The sequence below is a fragment of the Conger conger genome, chromosome 14 (assembly GCF_963514075.1).
Source record: "Conger conger chromosome 14, fConCon1.1, whole genome shotgun sequence".
Lineage (NCBI taxonomy): Eukaryota > Metazoa > Chordata > Actinopteri > Anguilliformes > Congridae > Conger > Conger conger.
In genome coordinates this window covers 25,532,009-25,558,319 of record NC_083773.1, presented here as the reverse complement: position 1 = coordinate 25,558,319, position 26,311 = coordinate 25,532,009, and the positions used below count along the sequence as shown (strand labels likewise).

The 26,311-nt window shown below is 42.9% G+C and overlaps 2 protein-coding genes across 7 annotated transcripts in view; both read right to left on the bottom strand.

The window, feature by feature from the left end:
* Positions 1–772: 772 nt before the first annotated feature.
* LOC133110558 (transcription factor-like 5 protein) lies at positions 773–7,641 on the bottom strand. Of its 3 annotated transcripts, none has more exons than XM_061220758.1 (6): positions 6,347–7,641; positions 5,710–5,902; positions 5,437–5,608; positions 4,978–5,176; positions 3,554–3,695; positions 773–1,902 (listed from the first exon to the last, which is right to left on the bottom strand). In XM_061220758.1, the coding sequence occupies exons 1-6, from the start codon at positions 7,021–7,023 to the stop codon at positions 1,777–1,779; spliced, it is 1,509 nt and encodes a 502-aa protein (XP_061076742.1). In that variant the 5' UTR covers positions 7,024–7,641; the 3' UTR covers positions 773–1,776. The 3 variants fall into 3 exon arrangements, with proteins under 3 accessions (XP_061076742.1, XP_061076743.1, XP_061076744.1); XM_061220759.1 differs by having other exon boundaries at positions 5,440–5,608; XM_061220760.1 differs by having other exon boundaries at positions 5,710–5,887.
* A 2,761-nt stretch (positions 7,642–10,402) lies between these two features.
* LOC133109599 (death-inducer obliterator 1-like) overlaps positions 10,403–26,311 on the bottom strand; it is a 32,053-nt gene continuing 16,144 nt past the window's right edge. For 3 of the 4 annotated variants that reach the window (XM_061218988.1, XM_061218989.1, XM_061218991.1), the window contains 10 exons: positions 21,791–22,400; positions 21,364–21,523; positions 20,917–21,033; positions 20,610–20,771; positions 19,680–19,872; positions 18,865–19,336; positions 18,493–18,646; positions 17,179–17,268; positions 16,826–17,021; positions 10,403–14,686 (listed from right to left, as the gene is read on the bottom strand). In XM_061218988.1, the coding sequence (XP_061074972.1) occupies positions 11,100–14,686; positions 16,826–17,021; positions 17,179–17,268; positions 18,493–18,646; positions 18,865–19,336; positions 19,680–19,872; positions 20,610–20,771; positions 20,917–21,033; positions 21,364–21,523; positions 21,791–22,400 (5,741 nt within the window). In that variant the 3' untranslated portion in view covers positions 10,403–11,099. The remainder of the gene's footprint in view (positions 14,687–16,825; positions 17,022–17,178; positions 17,269–18,492; positions 18,647–18,864; positions 19,337–19,679; positions 19,873–20,609; positions 20,772–20,916; positions 21,034–21,363; positions 21,524–21,790; positions 22,401–26,311) is intronic. The other variant, XM_061218990.1, reaches the window with a different exon arrangement.

Below are 26,311 nucleotides of genomic sequence, written 5' to 3'. Positions count from 1 at the left end.
TAATATTTGATGCTTGAAGAAACAAGAAAAAAGAATACTCCAGAATATTTAAAGGACAGGTCTTCTTTAAGTAGAAGAAGGTCAGAAGGTGAAAAAGGCATATGTTCATTGTGCAGTAATAGCATAGCTGTCCTCAGAAAACAGTCAACAATACTGGTATTCTGTGGCATTCTGTTAAGCGGTATTTAATATTATTTAACATCAATATTCAGGCCCTTGAACAGAATAAGGTGTAATGTGGAGTTGTATAGTTTTGTAATATGTTGCTTTATCAAGGCCATAAACCTACAATCAATATCTGAATAGTAGTAGAAATGACAACAGCATATCTACCAACAGTAAATGCTAGTTACAGTTTGTCAATTTTCAATCCACATCTGACACCTGGCCAAACACTGCAACTGCTGGCTACACTTTTGTTTTCAGGAAGCTGCATGTGCAAACACCTGTAAACATCATTATTGAAGGAGAGTTTTGTGTACAAAGAAGCCACAAAATAGTTCCAAACATGTAAATCCCCAAAAATAATACAAATAATAAAACAGAATAATTCAATGTACATAAGAATACATAATACATAATAATGATAGACTAGTGTAGACTCATTTTAGCCTATTCACTGCTTTGTGGGTGATGTACATGTATGTGGAAGAAATGCTTTAGTGGAATTTTAACTGTAAAAGTTGCACTGTAAAGTAAACACAGACCATTTTAGAACTAAATGTACCATTATTCTCAAATACTGGGGCAATAAATAGAAACCATATCAACAAACCTGTGACATTTTATTGAAAATTAGAAAATACAAACTTCACAAATATATTAAGAACCCATGTCAGTTGACAATTCTTCCTCTAATGTTGTTCATAAAAAACAGCAATCAAGTAATAAATTAAAAGCACAATATTTACAACTGTAAACCATGTCAAATAGAACAAATATAACAGAAATTGCAATAGTGAAACATATACTTCCATATATGGCAAATATCTAATGAATCTGGTCTGCATTATTTGAAATGCACATAACATGTAACAAAGAATAAGATGCATGTGACTATATATATCATTAAGGAATTCCACCGACTTTGACAGCTTTTGCTTGATACAGTCACCTGTGTCTATGCAACAATGGGTACACTCACAGGGTTTGCCTGTATACTATTGGTGTATTGTAATAAGAAAAGATCTACTTCCAGTAACACAGAAGCTGCAATATAAATCCTTTTCTGAACATACTTCAAAAAGTACATTAGAACACATGTTTTTAAGACTGGTTTCAGTTTTGATTGAGTGAACCTTGAGACCAATAACAGTGTCCCACCAAAATTAGCAGACAAAAAAATAAATATTCTTACTTTTTTTTTAATTAATAAATTAAAAATAAATAGTATCCTGAGGTTGACTGCATGGTTGCTGTTCAATTAAACATCTCAAACATGCAGAGAGAACTTACGACAGCTTAGGCGGAATATTCAAGCCATGACCATATTAAATTCTGGCTTACCGTATTATGAGGCTAAAAAACAGTAGTTACCAATCTGAACTTAAAAGCTCCGATGCATTTGCAAAGAATCATTTTAAGGTCATTAATATAAAAGATATGATCACAACAACATGCTTAAGTGCTCTGGAAAAAGACTTGACAAATACGAGTAGTAGTGAATTCTGTGGTTTGAATCAGTTTTATCGGCCCCTCAGACATTTTAGTGTTTCCTCCAGATAAATTAAGTGACATGAGAAATGATAATGCCATGTGATATTTGTTCTGGGTGATTTATTTATAGTCAGCAAGTGCAATGCATGATGGGTTCACAGTCTCTCTCTGCCCAGAGAACTGGTCACCCGCTGCGGCGAGCTTGATGCGCTTCCCTGTCTTCCCACAGAAAGTATTCTGAAACTCCTGAAAAGAGGGATGTCAGGTGTGAATTATCGGGTGCAAGGGCATTCATTTAAACCTCAATGGTACGGGGATGTAAAGTGGATGTCCCATTGGTTGGTATTCCCGGTATACTGCTAACAGCTATGCTAGCACATCATAGACAGCAACAGCGACAACTTCATTGAAGCAAGTGAAGCATTAAATCATTATGCGGCCAGAAAATTAAAAGGCTCCGTAACATCATCAAATGATCAATATGCAGCTATATGCAACTTTTTGAAAATATGTATGAGCAAACGGTCAGATTTGTGTACCAAACACAACAATAACGTTATCTATCCTCGGCTGCCCAGTCTCATGGGACATACAAAACACATTTGAGCCCATGGGGATTCCCCCCCCCCCCAATTGCGCTTGACATCAGTTGCAGGTTGTCAGGCTACTGATTATGAATAGCATACATTCGTGTAATCAAGTTTTTAAGTTAAAATCATGCCAGTCAAAGGCACAATAGGTAAGATATTTGTGTTAAATCATTGGTACAAGACCGTATAGTAAGATAGTAAATCCCTACTATCATTGAAAAAGACTCACTGACACAAAATATAATATGACATAACTGTACAATATTTCAAGCTCATTGGTTGAAAATTAGTTCTAATTGCCACAGCCAATGCTGTTTCAATGTCAGCGCGTTTACAGAGAAGGAGGATGGATAAACAGTGTTGTGGTTTGAAGGTGTTTGTTGCTGCTAATCCTCTCTTGACTGTTAGAAGTCCGAAGTTACCCATTTTACCTTTTAATTGGATTTTTAAATGGCATGGTTCAGGACGATATACAGACACCACTGTTGGTGGCATTAGGATAGTCCAATTGAGGAAATTCTGTCACTATGAAAGGGAAGGCATAATGGGAGATTAGATTATCTGCAATCTAAAAATGCAAAACAGAACTTCTTACAAATTGAAATCCCATCGTAATGAGCATACAGCTATGTATTTAAACCATGAACCACATACTTTGAACCCAGACTTCACCGCTATGTAGCTTATTTATATTTAGTTTTTGCCGCAGTACTGTTCCCGAAACTTCCACTTTACCACCCTATTTCATCCTTATTTAGTGAAGGCAAGTATGAGGTTTTTTTGTTGTTGTTTTTTTTACATATTCTTAGTCTCACAGACACACACAAGATATAAACCACAGGTCATGCACCAAAGTCTACCAAAGAACATAGGAACTTGTCTGTTCTTGTTATGGTGGACATAAGGACACTACTTGTCTAGCATTTAAGAAGATGGTGCTAAAACCTGTGTGATGCGTCTGATCTGTGAAGTGCAAAATGGTTGCAGAAAGCAAGTTTCTAAAAGCATTTCATTCATCTCGTTGGCTCAGTTGCATCATTACCCTCAATTTTAGCAAGTAAGCTAAGGGTAGCCATTAAATGTCCATTAGGGTTGATATTTATGAAGACTTCATTTATCACTAGTGTTGAGATGGATTTTGTTCGTGTGCTATGGTTCATTTATGAAAATTATGAAAAATGTCCAAATATGTTCTGCATAGAGGTTTATAAGTGTTATGAAGCACCCACACACTATTATTATCATTATGATAATAACACCTTTCACAGATCTCAAAGTGCTTCAAAATGCGCTGGGGGGTAACTCACCATTTTGAGACTGTCCCCATGGATCTCTTTGATGTATTTGAGAAAGGCGGTGGTCCATTGCAGGGTGGTGGCCTTGTCCGTGTCTCGGTTGCAGAACGGCACCAGCATGTTCAGCTCATCACAGCAGATACGGATCCTCCGCCTGAGAGGCAGTAAGCGAGACGATCAAGGTCCTGGGGTTAACATTGCAGGCTTCCACCCAAAACTCAACGTGAAGGCCCACCTTCGTATCATTTAATATCTTTTCATAATTCCAAGTCATGTCATGTCTGCCTTAGATTTTTTTAATGCGTGGTTTATACTGGTTTGGAAGCTTAAATCAAGTTTAATGCATTTGGACACAGCTTACACTTTTAGTATGAACTATGTTTACCATTTGCAGAGGCCTACCAGAATCAGCAAAGCTAGGGGGCATTCTTTGTAGTGACTGGATTTCATAACCTTACAGCTGCAGAGTTTGCTCCTTTACATCATCTGTGTGAGAGACTGCAGGTGCAGGGGTGAGAGCACATGCGTGTGTATGCAGTTTGGGTATACAGTAGTGTGCAGTGATGATTATACACTTAACACATTCATTAATTAATTAATTAATTCATTCATTATCCTAACCCGCTTATCCTGAACAGGGTCGCAGGGGGGCTGGAGCCTATCTCAGCATACATTGGGCGAAAGGCAGGAATACACCCTGGACAGGGCACACACACCATTCACTCACACACTCATACCTATGGGCAATTTAGACTCTTCAATCAGCCTAACCTGCATGTCTTTGGACTGTGGGAGGAAGCCGGAGAACCCGGAGGAAACCCACGCAAACACGGGGAGAACATGCAAACTCCACACAGAGGCCGACAGGGATTCGAACCCAGGACCTCCTTGCTGTGAGACGGCAGTGCTACCCACTGCACCATCCGTGCCGCCCACACTTAACACAATGAAGATAAATCAGAAACCAAGTACTATTCAAGTATTTATTTCATGTAATATTGGTTCATGTAGATGAAAATAAGTAAACAGATAACAATATATTGTGAAAACAAAAATAATAGTCTCTTTTGGACAACAAAGTCAATATCTAGTGTGGCCACCCTTTGATTGTACCTTTTAATCGTTCACATATTTTTTTATTTCTTTGCTCGTTAAACCATTCCATATGGTTTGAAGTTCATTCCAAAGAGATTCTTTCGATGTTAAAACAGATTTATTTATCTTGGTATCCAGCAAATCCAAGATTTGCTCAATTGGATTAAGGTCTTAAGCGGGCCAAGTCATAACTTTTATGTCATCAGATGATTCTTTTCATCAGCAATACAATGGGGCTACGAACAATCTCAGAGAGCTCCTTCCGTCGTGCCATCGTGTTTAACACTGACACTGCTCAAAGTTCGTGTTACCTTAATTTTGCAGAATAATGTTGCAGTTACCTGCGATCTCGCTCCATGATGTTGTGTCTCTCCCTCCTCTGTGAATTCTCGCCCGCCTCCTCTGACTTCAGGTTGGCCTTGCGGCCGCTGCCTGCTGCTGTGTTCTGGATGTCATTGAGGGCCTGGCGCGGGGGGCCTGTCTGCCTACGCCTGCCACGCCCACGTCTGGCAGGAGGCATCACTTTCCTCAGCTCCTCTCCTTCAATGAACAACAGAGCAATTCATGGATGAATGAAAGAGTTAAAGAGTGGATACCAATATCACTCTGTTTAGAAAGTATAGAGTCCAAAGCACACACAATGCATATAGATTTGTTGACTAAACTAAAGCCAGCACATACAAAATCCTGAATTGCAAGGCCTGGTGTTCTGGAATCCACTTGGCAAAATTATTCAGAGGGTGTTACCCATAGAGTGCAGACTGTGATTGCACAAATACACGAACACGCAGTCTACTTACTACCTTCTGTCATCTTTATCCAAACTTCGGATTCAATAGCTTGCGTGTTCTCATCGCGTAGGGCTGTCTTTTCCGACTCTGCATCCTGCTGGTAACTGAAGCTGAAGTTCCGGGGGATTATCAGATCCTGATGCTTTGCAGATTCCAGAATATGGGAAATTGATCCAATACCCTGACGATAGATCAAGTTGTTGTCATATACACCAAAGGCATTCTACTGACTCAGTTACTTCTGGTGCCATTGATTCGCCGTCACTAAAGTACTCCCGTTACCTGGGCTTGTGGTACTCCGACGATTGAGTTGCACATGTTCCTTCCGTAAACCGGGTAAGGAAAGTCCACCTGCCGGAGCACTGCAGGTTTAGACCGGCCAAGCTTCAGACATTTGCTTGCCTGTGGCTGCATTGCAACGCCGAATAACTCCGTTTGATGATGGAGTTTTGAGAAGGCGCTGAAGAAAACAAACCTGCTAACGTTAATAATAATTCAATTCCATATGACAGGAAAACAGAAACATATAGACGCAAATTTAGCTAACGTTATCTATTGAAATTTCCATATCCTAAATTAGCTATACAGCTAGAATTACAATGCTGAAACCGACTTAGAGTTACGTTATAATAGCCAACTGCTATCCACTAATTCGTGATATCTTAACATAAGTCAGCCAAGTAAACATACAACTTCGCTAACTAAGTTAGTTGCTACCATGACAGACAATAGGTAAATTAAATGCAAGCAGTTTTACCAAAAGAACGGTTGCTTAGTCCACATGTATAAATGTTAACTTATATAGTTATAGCTAGCGTCAAGTCATACAGCTAACTTATAGCACACAACTGAAAAGTGAAATAGCTAGTTGGCTAGCAAACTGACCACATATCTAGCTAGCATGACGTTACGTTAGCACCTGTTCAATGTAGGTTGGTCATGAAGATACTCCTGTTGTCTGGAGACTTCGCATGGGCTGCAGTTAAACCGCTTCTCCAAACGCACTCGGGCGGCAGGATTAAGTCTCGTCTCCGAAGCCACTCCGTGCTCGCTGGTCTCCATTGCGCTTCTGACTTTTGCCAATACAGGTCCTGGGACTTCTCCACACATAGTCGGTGTCCGTTCCGGCAAATGGACGGGATCGCCCATCACAATCATTTTAATCTCCTGGAAATCACTTTGCTGATCTGAATGCAATAGGTACTGCGATTCCGAAGACGGGGTATTGGAATGACCCACGGCGGGACTTGGAGTTTTGGCTGCGTACTCGACTTCACTGTGAGGATCAGAACTTAGATACACTGTTTGGATGGCCGCCGGACTGCTTACTGGGTAACCAGAGTTTAATTTGGCGTCTCCCGACCCTTCCTGCTCCACTGACTGTGCCTCCATTTGCGAATAGATGATATGCTGGAGATGTGTGTACTCCACATCTGTCATCTCCACCAAATTGAGTTCCGAAACAGAACTGAGAACCATCCCCTGATCTGTGCACGGGGCACTTGACACGGTGCACTCGTGGCTTACGGTTACATCGACCGGTACTGCAGTATACAACCCTGATGGGGGCGACCCAGGCGCAATATTACAGGTCATTGACACAGCTAATTGTGATAATTAAACGGAAGCGCTTAACGATAAGCTAATTTGATAGCCAGCTAACGTTTCACTCGCTGGAGTCAGTTAACTAACGTATATATAAAGCGGAACTATGTTACGCAAAAAATGAAAATGTAAAATTGGATAAATTAGTAATCGATCTGATTAACTTAGTATATTATTTCCTAGCCAGGAAGCTAGCAAAATTCACCCTTTCACGGCGTTTCAGTCACGAGCGTCCACGGTTTCGCGCTCTTGGGAAAACAGCCTCGCGATTTTGTTCACCGCAGAATTCCAATTTTAGCCGAAAACCCGTCAATCTTGAAATTACACCTTTATAAAAAAGCAGCAGACTAAACACGAAATGTGGATCTATGAATAAAACGCCTGGATATTTTAGAAATTAGTTTTCTTTTTAAATATTTGAGTTTACCTCTACTGAAAGCTAACGGTAAGTAGCTAACGATACCAAGCTGGTTACAATATCAGAGTTGGTTAATTTAGTCCTTACCTACTTTTCAAACGTATTTGACAGGAAATAAAGACAACTAAAGAATATAAACCTTCTGGGGGAAAAAACAATGATTATTAAATAGATTTGCGATTTAAGGTGTCTCCCACAAAAAGTCGATGTCTTCAAATAAATTTCACCAACTGTCACCAGGTTGACAGCCCACTGACGTCATCACGTCAATGGGGAAAAAAAGGGTGGCGTAGCAGCGATCGTAAGGAATGATGGATACTCCTTGAATCTCAATTTTGCAGGTGTACTCTTGCGAATCTTTTTTCGGTTTATTTAAAGGCCCAAACCTATTGTCCAATACATCTATAGTCTAGTCATATTGACTGTTATGCAAGATTAAATAATGTAAAGCAAGGGTTCATAGACTAAATTCTGGTTGGACCTCTGTTATAGATGGGGTATAAAAAAGAACAGCATCATGTTGTTTTTTTTACAGCCAACCTGCTAATGGGAACTGAAAACACAGGTTTAAGTTTTTTTCCACATTTCATCCTTATTATTACGCACATATTATCCTTAACACAATTCAGGTTTAGTTAATTACCAGTTTGTATAATCTTTGAACTCTTCGTTTGCTCAACTAGTCTAGTTTCAGTAGGTGTCAAAACTCACGATTGCAGGTAAGAGCATACTGATTTTACCAGTCAGCCTGGGCCATTCCATGTAAACTCAATTGAAGTGCACTGCAGCATCTTCAATTTCTTTTCACTTTTTGTGTGGTGGTAGGCAATGATGAGGAATATAAATCCTGAAAATGTGAGGGCCATCACTTAAAAATGGCCAAGTTGCATGAAATCCAATTTTTGAACGGCCATAATTCTACAAGCAAACCAACAGATCATCAGATATTGCATATTGGCATCTTGGGAGTACTAAAATGTTTCAAGAAACATTAAGTGCAGTTAAGTCATTTAATGCAGAGAATTTGAGGCATTATCAGCTTGATAAAGCAACCATTTAAACCATAAATGGTTTAAACCAACTATTTTCTGAAGCTGCCATAGAAACCAAACCTATCAAGACACCATGACAATTTCTTTTTATGAAATCCACATAAATCCACATTTATGACACCCTTTTTGGGCACATCAAAATATACGTAAATTAACTTAATTCCATGATGTATTTGTATTTTAGGAGAATGATAAGACAGGACTTCCAAAGGAAAAAAAAAATGACAACAAAATTGCATTAATTTTCAGAAATTTAATGTCTCTTGTGCAAAAAAAACCCCCCAAAAAAAACAAACAACAGAAGAAAAATTACATTTAAGGTGGAATATCTTCAAAATAAAAAGAGATTTAATTAATTATCATAATTTTAATTCTACACACCAAATACTCCCAAGATACGAAATATAAAATTATTTGGCAGTTTGCATGTAGAATTATTGGCATTTAACAATTGGATTTCATGTGCATAGGACATTTTTAAGCAATGGCCTGCTACATTTTAGAAGGCTCAAGCACAAAAATGAAGCAGTGTTTTAAGATCAAAATTTCCTCATCATTGCCTACCACCACAAAAATTAAATAAATTGAAGAGATGCTGAGGTGCACTTCATTTGAGTTAACCACTTCATGGAATGGGCCGCATATAATTCTATCATTAACAAATAGAAGCTCTTTTTAAAGGAATAACGTAGCATATTATATGAAATGTAATCATTAATGGATCTGACTCATTAAATCCTGGGGTATGAATATGGGCCATTTTTGTCTTTATGGCATGCAAAGCAACATTTAATCAAATACGGCTTAAGCGGATAAAACATCTCTCTAGACATAAATGAAATGAAATATAATCAACAGCTTATAACAATTGAAGGTTGCATAATTGCATTATTTCTACGTATTTAAGCCCAAGGTCTTGTAATTTTAAAACACACAAGCACTCAGTGAGTCCTTTATTAGGTATTTATTACTTTTTTTTATTTTTATTTTTTTTACTTCTACTGCTGTAGCCTATCCACTTAGCCTATGCCATCAGTTATGAAGCGTTCTGTGTTCAGAGATGCTCTTCTGCATACCACTGTTGTAATGTGTGGTTATTTACGTTACTGTTATTTACTTCCTGTCAGCTTTGACCAGTCTGGACATTCTCCCCTGACGTATCTCATTAACAAGGCATTTCGGTCTGCTCACTGGAGTTTGTTTTTTTGCACCATTCTTTGCAAACCCCAGGAGATCAGGCGTTTTGGAGATACTCAAACCACCCTTTCTGCCACAAACAATCAATCCACGGTCACTTAGATCAAATTTTTTACCCATTCTCATGGTTGATGTGAACATTAACTGAAGCTCCTGACCCGTATGTACATTGCTGTATGCATTGCACTGCTGCCACACAATTGGTTGATTAGATTATTACACCTACGTATTCATGCAAGTAAGTAAAAATGTTCCTAATAAAGTGCTCAATGAGTGTACATGTACTTAACAGTAACTATACAGAAATGCCTTTCCCCAGTAGGACTGGCACATGGTAAAAATATAGCTCCAAAGACCACCACTTTAATTCCAAACAACCTTTCATTTTTCCAGTTCTGCTTGAATTCTGCTTGAATTTAATTTGAATAAAAAATGCTAAAATATACTGCAGCATGACTGTGTTGAATGTTTTTCATAAATGTAACCTTTACTGCACAGAGATGCATACAAATTATTTGGGGCAGAACATGCCATTATCAATTGATTTAAGTTGTTAGACAGTATAATTAGCCGATTTATGAGACATTTTGAGCAAGTCATTTTAATTCAGTAAAAAACAAACATGTTTTTCAAAAATATAATTGCACTCGAAATTACAGCAATTACAGCATTAAGTTATGGAATAAAAGAAGAGACAAGAAAGTTTCCAGAATTAAAGGAGGTTTAATTGGTTAAACAAATCAGGACAGGCTTAAAAAAAACTGCCAATGACTGGTCATATTTTACCTTCCTGAACTAAAACTGTTCAACATACAAGCACGTAATTGAGACTACAAACTGAGACCTCCAAGATATCTTTTCAGTATCCACATCTATCCATTCAAAGCTATATGGCTTATGATTTTGCTACTTAGAAAAATGTGATAAAAAAACATACCTATATATACACATGTACATGAATATTTACATCTCCTCGGTGGGAAGGTGTTGTGAGTTCAATGTATTTAACTATGGAAGTTTTTCTTTATCATTTAAAAATTTCAATAGTAGCAGGTACATTCTCAGTGATACATTGATTTCACCAATATCACAAAGTGGCTCGTGATGAGGCATCACACAATCCAACTTTTGACACAAATATTCAACTCAAATGATTTCATAATCAGTTACTTCAAAAGGTGATAAAACGGATAAAATATGAAGGAACAAATGTAGTAGAAAAAACTTTATAGACACTAACAGCAATAGCTCAGAACATATCCAAAGACTGTTTTTGTTTTGTTTTTTTAATACAGCTGTAGAAAACCGTTCTTAAGAGTCCATTTAGGAGTTAGTCCAAGACATTTTGTTATAGCCATAGGATCAATTTTGCCAAGTCCTTTTGAAGATGAAGTCAGAACTTAGGAGGCTGTGTTTTTGTTAGTGGCCATCTCAGTTTCTGTAGGTTTCTCAGTTTCCTTTGGAGCATCAGATTTGTTTTCTTTGCCCTTTTCCTTGCTCTTACTCCTCTCCTTTCTTTCTCTGTCTCGGTCTCTTTCCCTGTCCCTATCACGGTCTCTGTCCCTTCCGCGGTCTCGGTCTTTCCCACGCTCTCTGTCCCTGCTCCTTGAGCGATCACGACGTCGGTCTCTGTTGTCTCGGTCTCTATTGTCGCGGTCTCTGTCACGGTCACGATCCCTGTCTCGGTCACGGTCTCGGTCTCGGTCTCTGTTCCTGGCTCTGTCACGATCATAGTCTCTCCGTTCAGAATCTCGATCCCTACCCCTGTCACGTTCACGATCTCGGTCACGGTCCCTGTCTCGCTTTTTGTCTCCATCTCCTTCCTTGTGCCTGTCCGCCTCCCTGCCTGCCTCCCTGCCTGCCTCCCTGCTCGCCTCCCTGCTTGCCTCCCTGCCTTTGCTGCGGTCCCTCTCACGGTCCCTTTCACGGTCCCTCTCCCGGTCTCTCTCTCTGCTCCAGCGTTTGCCAGTGCTCCTATCCCAGGGCCTGCCAGCATGAGCACCATCCCTCTCTCTCCTCCTGTCTTCTGATGCATCCCTCTGCCTTTCCTCAGACATGCGGGTGTGCCCCGGAATGGCCTCCCTGTCACGGTGGCTGGCTTCAAACCTGCTTGGTCTGTCTCCACTGTTGCGTGGCTCTGAATCTTCCCTGCCACTACCTCTCCTTCTCAAGTCAGGTGCATGCCTCCAGTGGTCTTCACGGAGTGATTCAGGGCTGTGACCCATGCGGTTTGGGATCTGAATGGGACCATCTGGGGGAGTGGGGAGAAGAGGACCAGCATGCCGGAGTGGTCTGCCATCTGGTGGATGGTTGTCAAAATGGAACCGTGGCTGTCCTCCTCCTCCACTTTCTGAGAAGTGGGTGGGAGGGTGGGCCCGTGGCCCACTAAAGTGTGAAGGTGGAGGACCTCTCTGCCTTGGTGGGAATTCTGCAGGATGAGGACCGCGCTGATCTTCAAATGACCCCCGGTGTTGAGGTGAAGGGACCCTCTGATTGTGAACATGTGGTGGTGGCCCTCTTGGCCCACCAAACTGGTTAGTAGGGGTGAAATGTTGTGGCCCCATTTCACTGCTGGAGGGTGGACCCCTATGTGGTTCAAACTGGTTGTGGGGTGGGGCCCTGTAGGGCAGAGTCTGTGAAGGGGGAGGGGTTTCCCTGTACATGGGTGGTGGCGTCTGTCCCTGATGCTGCTCTAACCCCTGCTGATAGGAGCTACTGTTATCATACTGCTGGTCATCAGGGCCTCTTGGTGTATCCATTATAGGCTTCTGAGGTCCATGGTCCCCAAACTGATGAGGTGGAGGGGGCCCTCTTGGTCCAGGAAAGTGGGATGGCGGGGGGGCTCTATTCTCAAAATGGACAGGGGGTGGCCCAGCAAAAGGTGGAGGGGGACCCCGTGGTCCAGAAAAATTAAATGGAGGTGGAGGTCCGTTGAACCTTGGCTGGAGTGAGCCATTTTGTCCATCAAAAGGAGGGGGTGGAGGGCCATGACTCTCCATAAACTGTCCAGGAGGTGGACCTCTTTGCCCTATATGCTGTGGAGGTATGGAAACCATGGGGCTATCAAACATCTGAGGAGGAGGTCCCCTTTGTCCAAGAGGCTGAAATGGAAGTGGTGCTCTTGGCCCCATCATGGGTTGGGGTGGGGGACCCCGGGGGCTATCAAACTGCTGCTGGGGTCCTCCCCATTGATTCTGATAAGGTGGGTAAGGTGCTGGGGGCCCAAAGTGGGATGGATCTCTGTACTGGGGCTGGTCTCCCTCACCTTGCATAGGAGGAGGTCCCTGAATCGGGGGCATTCCCTGCATTGGTGGGGGGCCAAGTGGGGGCTGGAAAGGTACGGGAGGCGGTATTACTTCGGGAGTGCTGCCAAAGTCTGGGCTTGATATTGCTATGTGGGGCACAAGGGGAGCCGGAGTCTCTTGTGGGTAGGCGTTGCTCTGTGTTGTATCTTGGGGATTCCTGGGGAGTGTAGTGTTGCTGTTCCCATGTGTACTATAATAAGGGGTCGAGGTTTGGATATGGACTAGGTCAGGAGCAGACTGCTCATGTGACTTTTCCAGATCTGAAAGCTCCTTGGCTTTTAAAATGCTGGCTGAATTGGGCCAAGCAGTGTAAGGGTTACTTTCAATTTCAGCCTTAGTAGAATCCTCGTTGGTTTTCTCCATGGGCTCAGTAAAGGTGTCATCTTCCATATCGGGTTCTACGGTCTCTCCCAACAAAGGAATAACAACTTCAGTGTCTTTTGTATCAAGGAATGGGACAGCCTCCACCTGCGTCTCCACTTCAGGCTCTGACTGAACTGGCTGTGGGACATCTACCTGTGCTGGTACCGTGTCCTCAACTGAGGCCTCCTCTTTTTCTTTTTCAGAGTCAGAAGTCAGTCTCCGATTGGCTGCTGCCTGCCTTGGGTCCCTGCTTTGCCTTGGGTCCCTTCTCTGGTTAATTACTGGGGCTGTTGGGGTCTTTGCCACCAGTTCCTCTACCTTTTTACCTAGCACCAGCAACTGACTATTGGCCAAAAGGGATTTTGTAGGGGGAGCCAACAAAGTATCTCCTATGGACACCCCAACAGCTCTCTGCTGACGGATAGACTCCTCCTGCTCCTCCAGCTGACGTTTTTGCTCCTCTATCTGTTTGTTCAGCTCATCCAGCATCCTCTGTTGCTCATTCAGTGTAGAGCCTCCCACTTCACCCTCAGATGTGGGTTTAGCTTTAGCCTTGCCTGGAACGTCAACGCCTCCTTTCACTTCCTCAAAGATAGTTTCATCTTCTGGATCATAGGCAACATCATCTACATCAGCAGTGGTGGCAGGAGCAGCAGCCTCAGCCTGCTTACTGGTGTCAAATGCTTTCCCTGTTACCACAGGTACCTCTGTTCCATAACCCATAGCTGGATCATACTCTTCTTCAGGGTCATATGGTCGATCATCCTCATCGATATCTACTTCTTTCTCCTTGGTGATCTGGCCAAATTGCTGGACAATTGGGTCAAGCAATGGGACTGGGGGCACCAAAGCCTCCACTGAGGCCTGCTCAGATGGGGAGAGAGACGCATCAGAGTCCTGTTTCTTCTTGCCAAACAGAGTTTTCAGGATGGTCTGAAGTGGGGTGGCAGAGCTAGAGGCAGAAGACGAGGGAGAGTCCTTGCCCGAGCTGCCAGCTGCAGATCCCTTGAGTGATGACATAATCGATAACATTGATGAGGTGACTTGGGAGCTTGATGAGGATTCAGAAGAGCCAATGGAGGGAGGGGAACCAGGTGGGGTGGTGCTGGTGGTAGCCTCTAGGTTGTATAGGTGAGTTTTCTCCTGCTTGACTTCAGTTCTGGGAATGACCGGTGGTTTGGGAAGGCCAGTATCATCAGGGTCCCGAGCCTGCAGTTTAGACCTCTTCTCTTCACCTTCCTGAGGGGCTGCAGATCGCTTTCTTTCTTTCTGACAGATTACCAAGCCGAGGAGGAGATTTGGTCGAGCCGGTTCTAGTCCTGCGAAACATAAACATAGCAAACACTTTTAGAACTTATTAGCAAGGGTTTAATACAATCAGAAAAAGACTTGCTAAATGTTCTGCACATTGAATAAATTGGGTATTCAAGTGAAAAGGAGAGCTTGTTTCAAATAACGGATTATGAGCACCCATGTAATGCCATTTCATTTGGGGAGATTATCATTCCACTATCCACAATAAGGAAACAAATATACCATTAAAGTTGTACATTAAAATCATATTTTAGGCCAGAAATGGTGAATTCATGGTCCTTATGAGCATTTTCATTCTGAAACAAAGATACTTCTAAACATCTGTAAAGTTGTATGTGGACAGCAAATACGACAAATTGCATTCAAATCTAGATATAAATATTTTTCAGTCCATGGAGTTATACCTACTTTCAGAAACCTTTATTAAAGAAATGGTGCAGCTTTTCTTTTCAAACATAACAAAGCAGAATTTTTACTTTGATGGCAAATCCCATGTTTGTTATATTCACATAATATATATATAAGGCAACGCCAAATTGTAAACCATTAGTAAGCATGCTTAATATCTAACCACTAGAATTATCTGAATTGAGTCTGAAGAGCAATACAATATACTCAATATTCAGCAATGGAAATATGGGGCTGCCTGCCAATGAAGACACCGATGTCCCTACACTGAATTTAAAAATTGATTATCAGTTTCACACAGCAAGAGAAAGATTTTAGAACTGCTTCTTGGTTGTGCAGTTACACCGCACCATTTAGTGCTAAGAATTGCAGATTGTGTATACGTTATAATTCCTCTTATAGGAACCATTCAGTCAATCCTAAATTGAAAGTGAAATTGTGCTAAGTATGTGCAACTTTTACAGGGACACCTTCTGAATTGTTGAAGTAATGATGCTGAATGGCAACTGTTGAACCCCAATGATTTCAAGTTTAATGTGCAACAGCCGTGTGAATTTCACCAGTGCCACAGTCACAGACCGTTCTCAGTACTTGTGTAACAAGTTTCATGATCCAAGAACTTTGCAGTGCATTTCTTCTAATTAGTTATAATCCGATCACTTAACTACCTGCAAGGGGTACCCCAAGAAAAGGTATTTGAAAATGAAATTGATCCCCCCCATGTTCCCTTCATTAATTAACTAAAAACACAGGCTTTCTGACAGAATATGAGCCAACCCAGATTCATGTATGGGGGCAGGGGTCCAGCTTCATGTACCCAGTCAAATCTCAGGAGGGGATGAGACATCTGAGACAGCCAGGATCCACAGCTTCTCCGTCCACCTCTGCTGGCAGTCTCAGGATTGTGTGCATGTACCCAGACATGTGGGCATCCCCATGAAAAAACTACTTACCACAATTCCCCTTTGGCACCGCTTCTGTGTGTAGTGTGGTGCTTGCTGTTCTGCTCATTGCTCACACTGTGCAGAAGTGTGTAAACAGAACTGTGTTTCTGGTTTCACGATTGAAGGGAGAGGGACTTTTTTTGGGAAGAATTGCCTTTGCGCAGTGGCTCTTGTTTATTAGTTGTGGACATAGTCAAAAAATGGTGCACCATGGTGGATAATGCCCCCCCAAGGTATGTTTACCACAGTGTGTTTGAAAATCATGCCAGGGAAGCTACAGTAAGAGACCCAAGTATGAGAAATATCTACCACTGCACCAACCTGAGATGCACAATGTTCTTTATTTGGTAAAGATGAGTCATACAAGGCATTACAAAACAGAGTACAACACCCAAAAAAGAAGGGGAGTCGACACACATACGTACAGAGCCAATTCAAAGGGACATTCAGGGAGCATTTAAGTACACCTACACAGGGAACAAAACATAACTAGTCATTTCAGAAACAAGCTCTCCTTTGATGGGGACAAATATAGGACAGTTGATGAGATAAGGACTTTTATATACTTACCTTTCACTTGAAACCACTAAGAAATGGAGTCAACAAAAAGTCAGGGTGCAGAATGCAGTTTACTGCCCTAAGGCATTGTGGGTACTTAAGGCATCGGTTTTGGGTGTACTACTACTGCTCTGCAGGCCTGTTTGCCCCAAAGATTTGGGTGTAGGGCTGGGGTGACAGGAGGACAGAGTGCTGTGGAGTTACTGCACCACCCTGCAGATACTAAATGCTTACCTGGCCCATCAAAGGGTAAGAGTTTGGAGGGCAGTGGGTCCTTGGCACTCAGCGGGATGAGATAGAGGTCTTTTATGCGGCGGTTGTTGTTGGCGACTACACCGAAACGCCGTCGGCTACTGAAATAAGAGAAGAGAGAGACATACGCCACCTCTTCTTCCTCTGTCGCTGGGTGAAAACGGATCAAACACAGCTCCTGGAACACAGAAACATGAAGAGGGGAAAGAATGCCATTACAGGGGTTATTAATATGATCCATTGGATGAACAATCGATTACAATCTGCATGTGCCACATGCTTCTTCCCAGAATTTTTTTTTTTTTTTTTTTTCCCTCCCTAAAAAAAACCTTTACCTTTGACAGGGAGGTCTTCAGCTTCCCCACATAGTCCCACACTGTGTGTGGGGAGATTCGGCCACCAATGTGGATTGTGTCCGGCAGGTCCTAAAGAGAAGCAACAGCTCATGACCTAATGTACTACAATACTACCATTCATCAATTCAACAGGATGCAACCAAACTGAATACAAACATGAGTTGTTACATTAACCTGATAATCAATTTAGATCTATTCTATAGAACCTTGGGTTTGAAAGGATAGTTGACTTAAAGTTCCTATTATTTCTCTGTTTTATTTTACATTTTCAGTTGGCCCAAACAGTTTTATATATAATGAAGAATTACAGAACAGCACAGGTATTTGGCAGATTTAGCATCTTTACATAGTATCCATTGTATATAGCTGGAAGTACACTCAGATAACCTTTAGGTATTTATTAGACCTATTTTTTTAGACTAAAAGTCTTCTGCTGCTGTAGCCTACCCACTTAGAGGTTTGACACGTTCTATGTTCAGAGATGCTCTTCTGCTTACCACTGTTGTAATGCGTGGTTATATGCATTATTGTAACTTTCCTGTCAGCTTCGACCAGGCTGGGCCTTCTCCCCTGACCTCTCTCATTAACAATGCGTTTAAGCCCGCAGAACTGCTGCTGACTGGATGTTTTCTGCTTTTTGCACCATTCTCTGCAAACTCTAGAGACTTTTGTGTGTGAAAATCCCAGGATATCAGCAGATATTCAAACCACCCTGTCTGACACCAACAATCATTTCACGGTCACTTAGATCACATTTCTTCCCCATTCTGACATTTCGTTTCTTGAAAAACAGATGAACCTCTTGACCACGTCTGCATGCTTTTATGCATTTAGTTGCTGCCACATTATTGGCAGATTCAATATTTTCATTAACAAGCTGGTGTACAGGTCTACCTAATGAAGTGCTCAATGAGTGTATATTGAGTCAAATAAGGTACCTTGTTCAAGGGAACAATGACAGTGTCCTACTTACTGAACCTGCAACCTATCCATTAAGCTACGTCCGCCTGATAAGCAGCCAGCTTTACAGTGTCCCACCAGAAACTTCAGAAAATATCCTCTACCACAAAATAGTGTGTGCATATCAAAAAACTTAACCCATAACTGAAATAAATATAAATAAACCAAGAATGTGAGCTTCACATTTTCATTGCTTTCATTCTTCCTGCTGACCTCTACCAATAGCGATGGATTACTAGGCAAAACAATGTTTTAAAGTGCTTAGTAGGATTTAAGACAGGCCACTGCTCTCCTGGCTGCTCCGTGTCAGTGTCATTTCAGACAGGGCTTCACCTCCTTCAGGTGCTCGAAGGATCCAGACACCAGGTAGGCCTTGGTGACAAACTTGGCAACAGTGTGCATGTTGATGAAACCCTTCCACATCATTTCCTGGCCAGATAGGAACATGGCCGTTTCACTTTCCTGAGGGGAGTGGGAGTCTGGCGCACTGGAACACAAGGACCACCTTTGTAAGTCACAATCTCAATGAGTTTCTTACAACATTTACACTTGCCTTTCCCATAGAACATCAACTATTACATAATTTTCACTAAGCATGCAAATGTGCCTAAGTGCAATTAACCGTTTTTCCTGTTCTAGAGAAACAAAAAAAAACAAAAAAAAAAACAACTGCATTTCAGAAGGGAACTGAAAGAAATGGGGCACCTGGCTCCAGGGGCGGCAAAGAAGCGGGTGTCCGGCGAAGCGTTGGGTTTCAGCAGGATGGACTTGGGGGCGGGAGGAGGGGGCGGGGGTGGAGGCAGGGCTGCGGCCTTGATCTCAGAAATGGACGGCTCAGAGGTACTGGAAATGGCGGGCAGGGCTGGCACGGTGGGGGCCGGGGGTCGGTAGCCTGCGGTGCGTGGGTCCCGGCGTGTGATGGTCACAGAAGAAACCGCAGGGATGGCCACGGGGGCGCACGACTGGCTCAGTGCAGGTGTGACGATGGCGTCCTCCGGTGAGGCCGGAGACTCTGAGACGGGCGTCTCGCCACCCGGGGGTGCAACGTCGCTTGAGGAACCACCCGCTTTGGGGGGGCGTGGCTCGTGCTTGACCTTGATTTCTGCCTTCTTCACAATGGCGGGGGCTGACGGCTTGGGCTTCTTTGGAGGGGGCTCATCGTCAGCAGACTTCTGACCTGAAATGGCATTGCACAGCAGGAACTCACATTATCAGCAGCTCCCGTGTAGCACACCAGAGCAAACACAGGACACGTAATGGCTACAATTAGGGTTCCCAAGTCCCCACCCATAATAGGACCCATAATACTCCACAGGAGGCTATATCATGTGGGTTTCATACCATTAATAAAACTTAGTTAAATGGCCTCCAATATGGATTTGAAGCCACTCTAGATACTGGCAAAATCTATCAAAATATATTAGCACAAGTAACTTTTATTAAGAATATTACATTCAAGACTTTTTGTTTATACAAGGAAACCGTGGCTAGTAAAGCAGGTTTGAAGAGGTTCAGGCTACCTGTGCAAATCTTGCAGTTCAAGTCAAACAGATGAGCCCTGTGCTCTGCGGTGGTATCCTTCAACATGCTGCTAAAGATATCGGGGACGGGGCTGGCCACGTTGACCTGGCCGGTCTTCACAGCAGGACCGGTGGCAGAGGCTGGGGTGGGGGCAGCACCTGGGGCTGGTGTTGGCCGAGTCTCCTCCTGCTCCTGTACCACACACAGGGTTACATCACCTTCTCACATCTCTTCATCGCCACCTTGCTACTGTGGTTACTCAGTGTTAGCGCTTAGTGCCTGGAAAGCGGTCATCTTACACAAAAACAAAATCAACCGACACAGAACAAGGGACACACGCCCATTTCCCAGCAGTGCACAAGAATTTAGGAGAGCTGATTAACTAAGATGAAGCACTTTAGACAGAGTTAGTCGATGCTAGAGAAGCAGTAAGCAGTGAGCTGCAGGGAAGAGGTATGGAACAGTTTAAAGCACAACCTAACCCGCAGAGATGCCCATTATGCATGAGAAACACATTAGAAACCTAATGAGAAACCTCAGTACCACCAGATTATATAGACTCATGATACTAAGCTACAGGAGGTTCTGGCTGGAAACTAGAAGTTTCCTGCGTTATATTATAGTCCAAACATCTATTGCCACAGTACTGCACAACTCCTCCCCTCAATTATAGGGAACACAGGCCGAGGATCAGGTGGACTTAGACAATCTGGGGTGTTTCATCCTCTTCAATGGGCGGTCTCATCACACTCAAAAGAATCAGCAATTAAACACTGAACTTCAGAAACAGTACAGTACACAGTGCCGTTTAAAATATATATTGGGGACGAAAAATAAAGGGGCAATCTGTGTTCTGTGTGAACTGAAAGTTTTGAAAGACCAGGAAACCAAAGTGAGGAAAGCAGGACAAAGAGAAAGCCAGCACTTACTGCAGCAGAGGCCATGCCAGGCGAGGGACAGGTGGCAGGGATACATACGTCTCCATCAGACAAAGGAGGAGACTCCTCCATGTTGACGTCGGGCGCCACCTCCGGCTTTGGAGCGGGCTTCACCTGCCCAGGCGGGGGAGGTCTTGGGCTTGGATCCAGGACCTGTTAGAACACAGACATCAAGTGTGAAAGTGAGTCTTGTGTAGAGTGAATTCAGGAAATTTGAGACATTTCTGTGTAAAAGACGAATCACTTCCTCTGGAGTGTATTACACCATTGCGACATAGCGATGTTATGGGGACATTACCTGAGGGGCTTCCCTTGGTCTCCATTCTGAGATCTCCCTGGAGAGAAGCTCTTCTGGGCTCAGCCTCACCAGTTTGAAGGGGGTGACCTCACCACCTACAACTCGATAGAACAGCCCCTGGAGAACGACCAACATGCATCCACTTTCAAACCAGGAGACCACACTAACACAGACCATCAGCGGCAATCTAACTGCCAGTAGTAGCGCTCTCTCTGTTATCAATATTTATGGTGTTTGCATGGATGTGATGTAAAAATGCAGCTAGAAAGGCTGCTGTAACTAATGTCACCGTTTCGTGGAATGGTGTTCTGCTCCACACAGTATATTGTACAGTGTGATTATATCACCCTGCAGTGCACTCAATATTGTAAAGTACAGTACACTACACTCATATGGTTATGGGATTACCCCAGTCAACACACAATAAGATCTCTAGAGCAGACTCACCTTGTTTTTAGGATCCTTCAGGTTGAACATGATGGATCTATACTTGTTCTTGTACTTGTTGTCGGTGTTGAGAAATAAGTTGAACATTTCCTTCTCAATGTTGACCGCAAGTTTTCCAACCTCACTCTCAGGCATCACTAGGTCATCGCTGTCACTCACCCTGTACCAAAAATAGATAAATTCTGAATAATCGCTCTTGATTGTACTTACATTCACATGACAATGTTTGTCAATTAATGGGAAGGGGGTTAGAAATCTTTACAGGTTGAGATTCCTTGCATCTTAAAAGCACCTTAGCCAGCACACGGAAATTGCGGCTTCCATTAATAATATGTCAGACAAAATCTAAACCGATATTAATAAAAATTAAGTTAAATTGTAATACTGGACCTATAATCTGTCACAATCCTGGATGCAGCCAACCCACCTTTTGTACAGAATGTCCGTGAGTGAGCGGCGGATGTTTTGTCTGATTTGGTTGTTAGGTTGGGGTAGCGGTGCAACAGTAGCAGGCGGTGGGGGTCTGGAAGGGGGAGGGGCAGGGGCAGGGGCAGGGGCAGCAGTGGAAGAGGGTGGGGGGGCTGAGGACACAGGTGGGGGCCTGGCAGCTGCAGATGGGCCTGATACAGGGGGCTGGGACAGCTGTGGCTGCTTCTTGGGGATGGTGTAGTTAGTCTTGCTGACCCTCAGGGCCCCAGTGACGTGATGTCGGGAGGCAGGGGGTCCCACTGGCAAGGGCAGCACAGGGGGAGGGATAGGGGGAGCTGGGGTGGGTCTTTTGGGTTTGAGAGCTTTGTTTGGGGGAAGGGTAGGTTTCTTGGAGCCTCGGCCACGACCAGGTGAAGGAGAGGTGTTCTTTTTCCGCTTGGCAAGAGTCTTGGCGCCCGGAGAGGCAGACACTTTCTTGCTAGCCTTTGGGGGAGTGGAGGAAATGGGGGGCCGCTTCCGGCTGGCTGTGCCTCCATCACCATAATCATCGTCGTCATCGTCATCATCATCATCATCATCCTCCTCCTCCTCATCACTGTCCTTTTCAGCTGTTTGAAAAGGGTTGGGGGGGGGGTGACAAAAACAACAGGGTGAGCACAGTGGGATCACCTGCTACAATCAGACCATTCTTAAACAACAAACGTCAATGTCAGAAGTTGGTCGGCATTTCAAATGTGAAAATACGTAGTACTGTATTATATGGTAGGTAAAATGCATCCTGGTATAATTCAATTACTAAAATGAACTGAATAGATGATTATATTGGTTGATTTAGCTTTGCTATTTGGCCTTTGAATTCTCTCCGAGGCAGTTATAGTCCCTGACTAGTACCTGAGAACAAGACAATACCCAGTCAATGTTTTACTCAAACCAGCCCATGCCATTCAATTACTCTGTAACATTAAAAATGTTGACAAACTGTTATTACATGTTAGCAGAAAACCAGTTTATGAAGAAATTACAGTTCAAGCGTATAACTAAAACCATAAAGCACCTATATTGATATTGATAAACCCCACCAAAGATAAATAATTTCCTGCATTATATTCCTATGTATACAATAAGCACATGTACATAAATTGACTGACACAACCAAATAAACCTTGAAGTATTGGTAAATCTGAAACACATTCAAAAACCAAAAATCTGCAGTTAGTCTGAAGTGAGCCGAAACCTTCAAAGTGAAACCATACAGAGTAAAAGATACATAAACAAATCTGCGTAGCATATTTATTGCACCCAGCTTTAAAAGAAAATTTACATGTAATTTGTATCCACACACAAATGGCGATTGCCCGAAATAAGAAACTGAATCAATTTGGGATTGTAAATTTGCTTTATTGTTCAATGACCATAGTTAAAGTACATTATCAGGTCCTGTCCTCATCTCAAACTCTGCCATACAACTCTGAGGAGCAAATTGCCAGGTGACATTTTTACCTTTTCATGTGGTTAGCTCCACAGTCCCAGATGAGAAACTTAGATACAGGACATTTCTTATGTGAGACCAAAGAGACTATATGACCAGTCAGCCAGCAAGGAGATTTGAATAAACAGCCAGACTTGATCTTTAGGAGCACTGGCCAGTTCTGCTTGTACTCATGGGTCAGTATCTGAACGAGACCGTGAATGTTGCAAACATTGAAGGAGCAACATTTTTTTCCATGAGTCACATGACTATCTGCTCAGGGAAAACATACAAGTTTCAAATGTGGTTCACCAATAGGATGTAACAGTATTGGCATGTGCATCACAGTGCAGTTCACAAGCAGCCCACCAGGGTGATGCAACTAAATTACTCTCAACGACTGTTCATATCCAAAAGATGTGAATTCATTTTGCAGACTTAATTTTGATGGACCTGATTTTTACATTAGCAGATGGGGTCATCTGCTATGGTGCCATTTTGCCGGGCCAGATGTTCTGACAAGTTATGATTAATCCAGAAATCCCCAACATGCTAAAATGCATCAAAATCACATATGGTGGTGCCTAGATTTTACTAATCAAAAATTATGACTTAAGTCAATAGATCCTAGGGTATAGTCCATATCATCTACAGCAGATGAATTTACAGCATGGATTCAGCAGAGAACCAAGTCACCTTTCAGACTTCTACCAAGCTGATGAGTCCAAGCCAAGTTTGGCCGAGAGGCTGAAGTGGTGTTGGGGGTTCAGCTGATGAGGGAAGTCACTACTCCTTTGTGTCCAAAATTTTTTAAAGGACCCAGTGCAGATAGGATGAGTCGCAATCACTTCAATTAGAAGGTCAACATCGATCCACTGTGACCAATGAAGACCTTTAGCCCACCTCAACTCCCTTCTTAACCGAGTGAAGACTGATGTCCTGACATATAATTACAGCATTCAGCTTCCTAAATCTCCCGTCAAGCACACATTCCCATTTATCTTATTCCACCGTGTCCTGATGGAATGACACGAAACAGAAAACAAATGCCAGTAGTTTCCATACAACAGCTTCCAGGTCATTTAAATGAGGAAAAGCTCCACAACAGACAATGTTTTTGTCCCATCAATAATGGAATTTGTAGTGTGTGGGGAGAAATAAACTGGGACAGGATCATTGTGAAGAGCTGCAATCTCCCCTCTATGGAACCATTCCATGTAGGTCATGGCTGACCGCTAGACGCCACCATATCTAGAAGCGCCTTTTCCAACATTTTACTTGACACCCATTATGACCTGCTCTCACACACTAAACCCACGTTCCAGAGGTTTCCATTTCTCCAACCCTTATGAGAATGGATGGATTCAGTGAGAACAGAAGCACACCCAAAAGCGTAATACTGACAGAGCAGGGAAAACGCCATGAATAAACTTCATGCAATGTGCCAGCGGTCCCATGTGTAGGCTCAGTGAAACACAAGGCAACATTCGGACCGAGGTGGCTGGAGGCATAGGTGCTGCAGTAATGTTCTTATAGGACCTAAGTGTGTGCAGATGTTCATTTATCTGTGCACTATACTACAATAAGGGGACTGTGGGGGAAATGCACTGGGGTAGTAATTAAGTTAAATAACCTGTTACCCACTGCACTTGTGTGATGCAAGTCTTCAAATGTAACCCTAAATCAGATGTATACTGAATATTGCTCTAGGGCAGGGGTCGGCAACCCTGGTCCTGGAGAGCCGCAGGGTGTGCTGGCTTTCGTCTCCACCTTAAAATAAGCAACCGATTCAGACCCAAGAAACCAGGTGAGGTGAGTTAACTGTGTAATCAACGGCTTTCATTGATCAATTAATGCCAAGTAACAACAAAAGCCAGCACACCCTGCGGCTCTCCAGGACCAGGGTTGCCAAACCCTGCTCTAGGGGAATGAACCCTAAAGTCAACAAAAATTGCTAAATTGCAACAGTCAAACTTTACATGACCATTGCTCCATTTCAGGTTTCTTGAACATCAGTAACTCCATGCCTTGAGATTAGCATTCCAAAATATACTACAGAAATGGCATTAAAAATGCAGAATGTCTGGCTGCTGGTTGAACATTGTTCAGAAGGGTGCGATCCTCCATCTGACCACTAGAGGTGTGATGCTGTTTAGACCGCTACAAAGGCTACACAGGTCATCTGAGGGAAATCTATATTTAGTTCAATCCTCACAACTCTAAAAAAAACATTACTATAGATGAAATGCATGCAAGAATTCTTTTTAAAACTCAAGGCACATGTACATGCTGGAATCACAAGCAAACGATGGTTGACTTTTCTGAAATGTGCCTTATTCAGCTAAACAGGACCTGGGTAAAACAATGCAACAACTGCTTTTAAGTACGCATTTTGAAAAAATACAAATCCTTTCCCATCCAAGCATAAAAACAAGTTACCTAAACATTCGTCCCAAAATTACAGGAACATTAGAGCCCCTCATTTAGCTTTATAGGTTGGACTATGCGCTCTAGTGGGGCTTACTGGCTGCTTTCTGCCGTGTTGCCTGTATTTGGATGACTAGGCTCTCTTATAACCACAGAGGCCCTGACAGCAGCTGTGAAGACCTGATATTTTTCTAAGAAAACATACTGAATGTCTGAACTGGAGAAGCACTAAATCACAACTGTAGATTTAACTGTGTACTGTATCTCCCAGGTGGCGTGGTTGTGAGGCTGTCCAGGAGCGGCTTTCGTCGAGGGCTGGTCTGAGGCTTTCCCCCGTGGTCTTCGGCACGTCTCATCCGTATTCTCCAGTGCGTTCTCTGCCGTTCTCGCTGGAAGGTCGAGCAGCTCCCAGCTAATTTCCCATATCATATCCGTGTGGCGTGGACAGATCTGTGCAAATCGAATCACTTCTAGACCCAGGCCGCACAACAGCGCACCTCCAAACTGGGCGTTGCGACCCTCCCAAACCCAGCTGCAGGCCCAAACAGGGGACCAAAAAATGAATCTATGACATTGGGGGTAGGGTAGGGGGTTCTTTATTTTATGAGATCTCATTTCAATTAT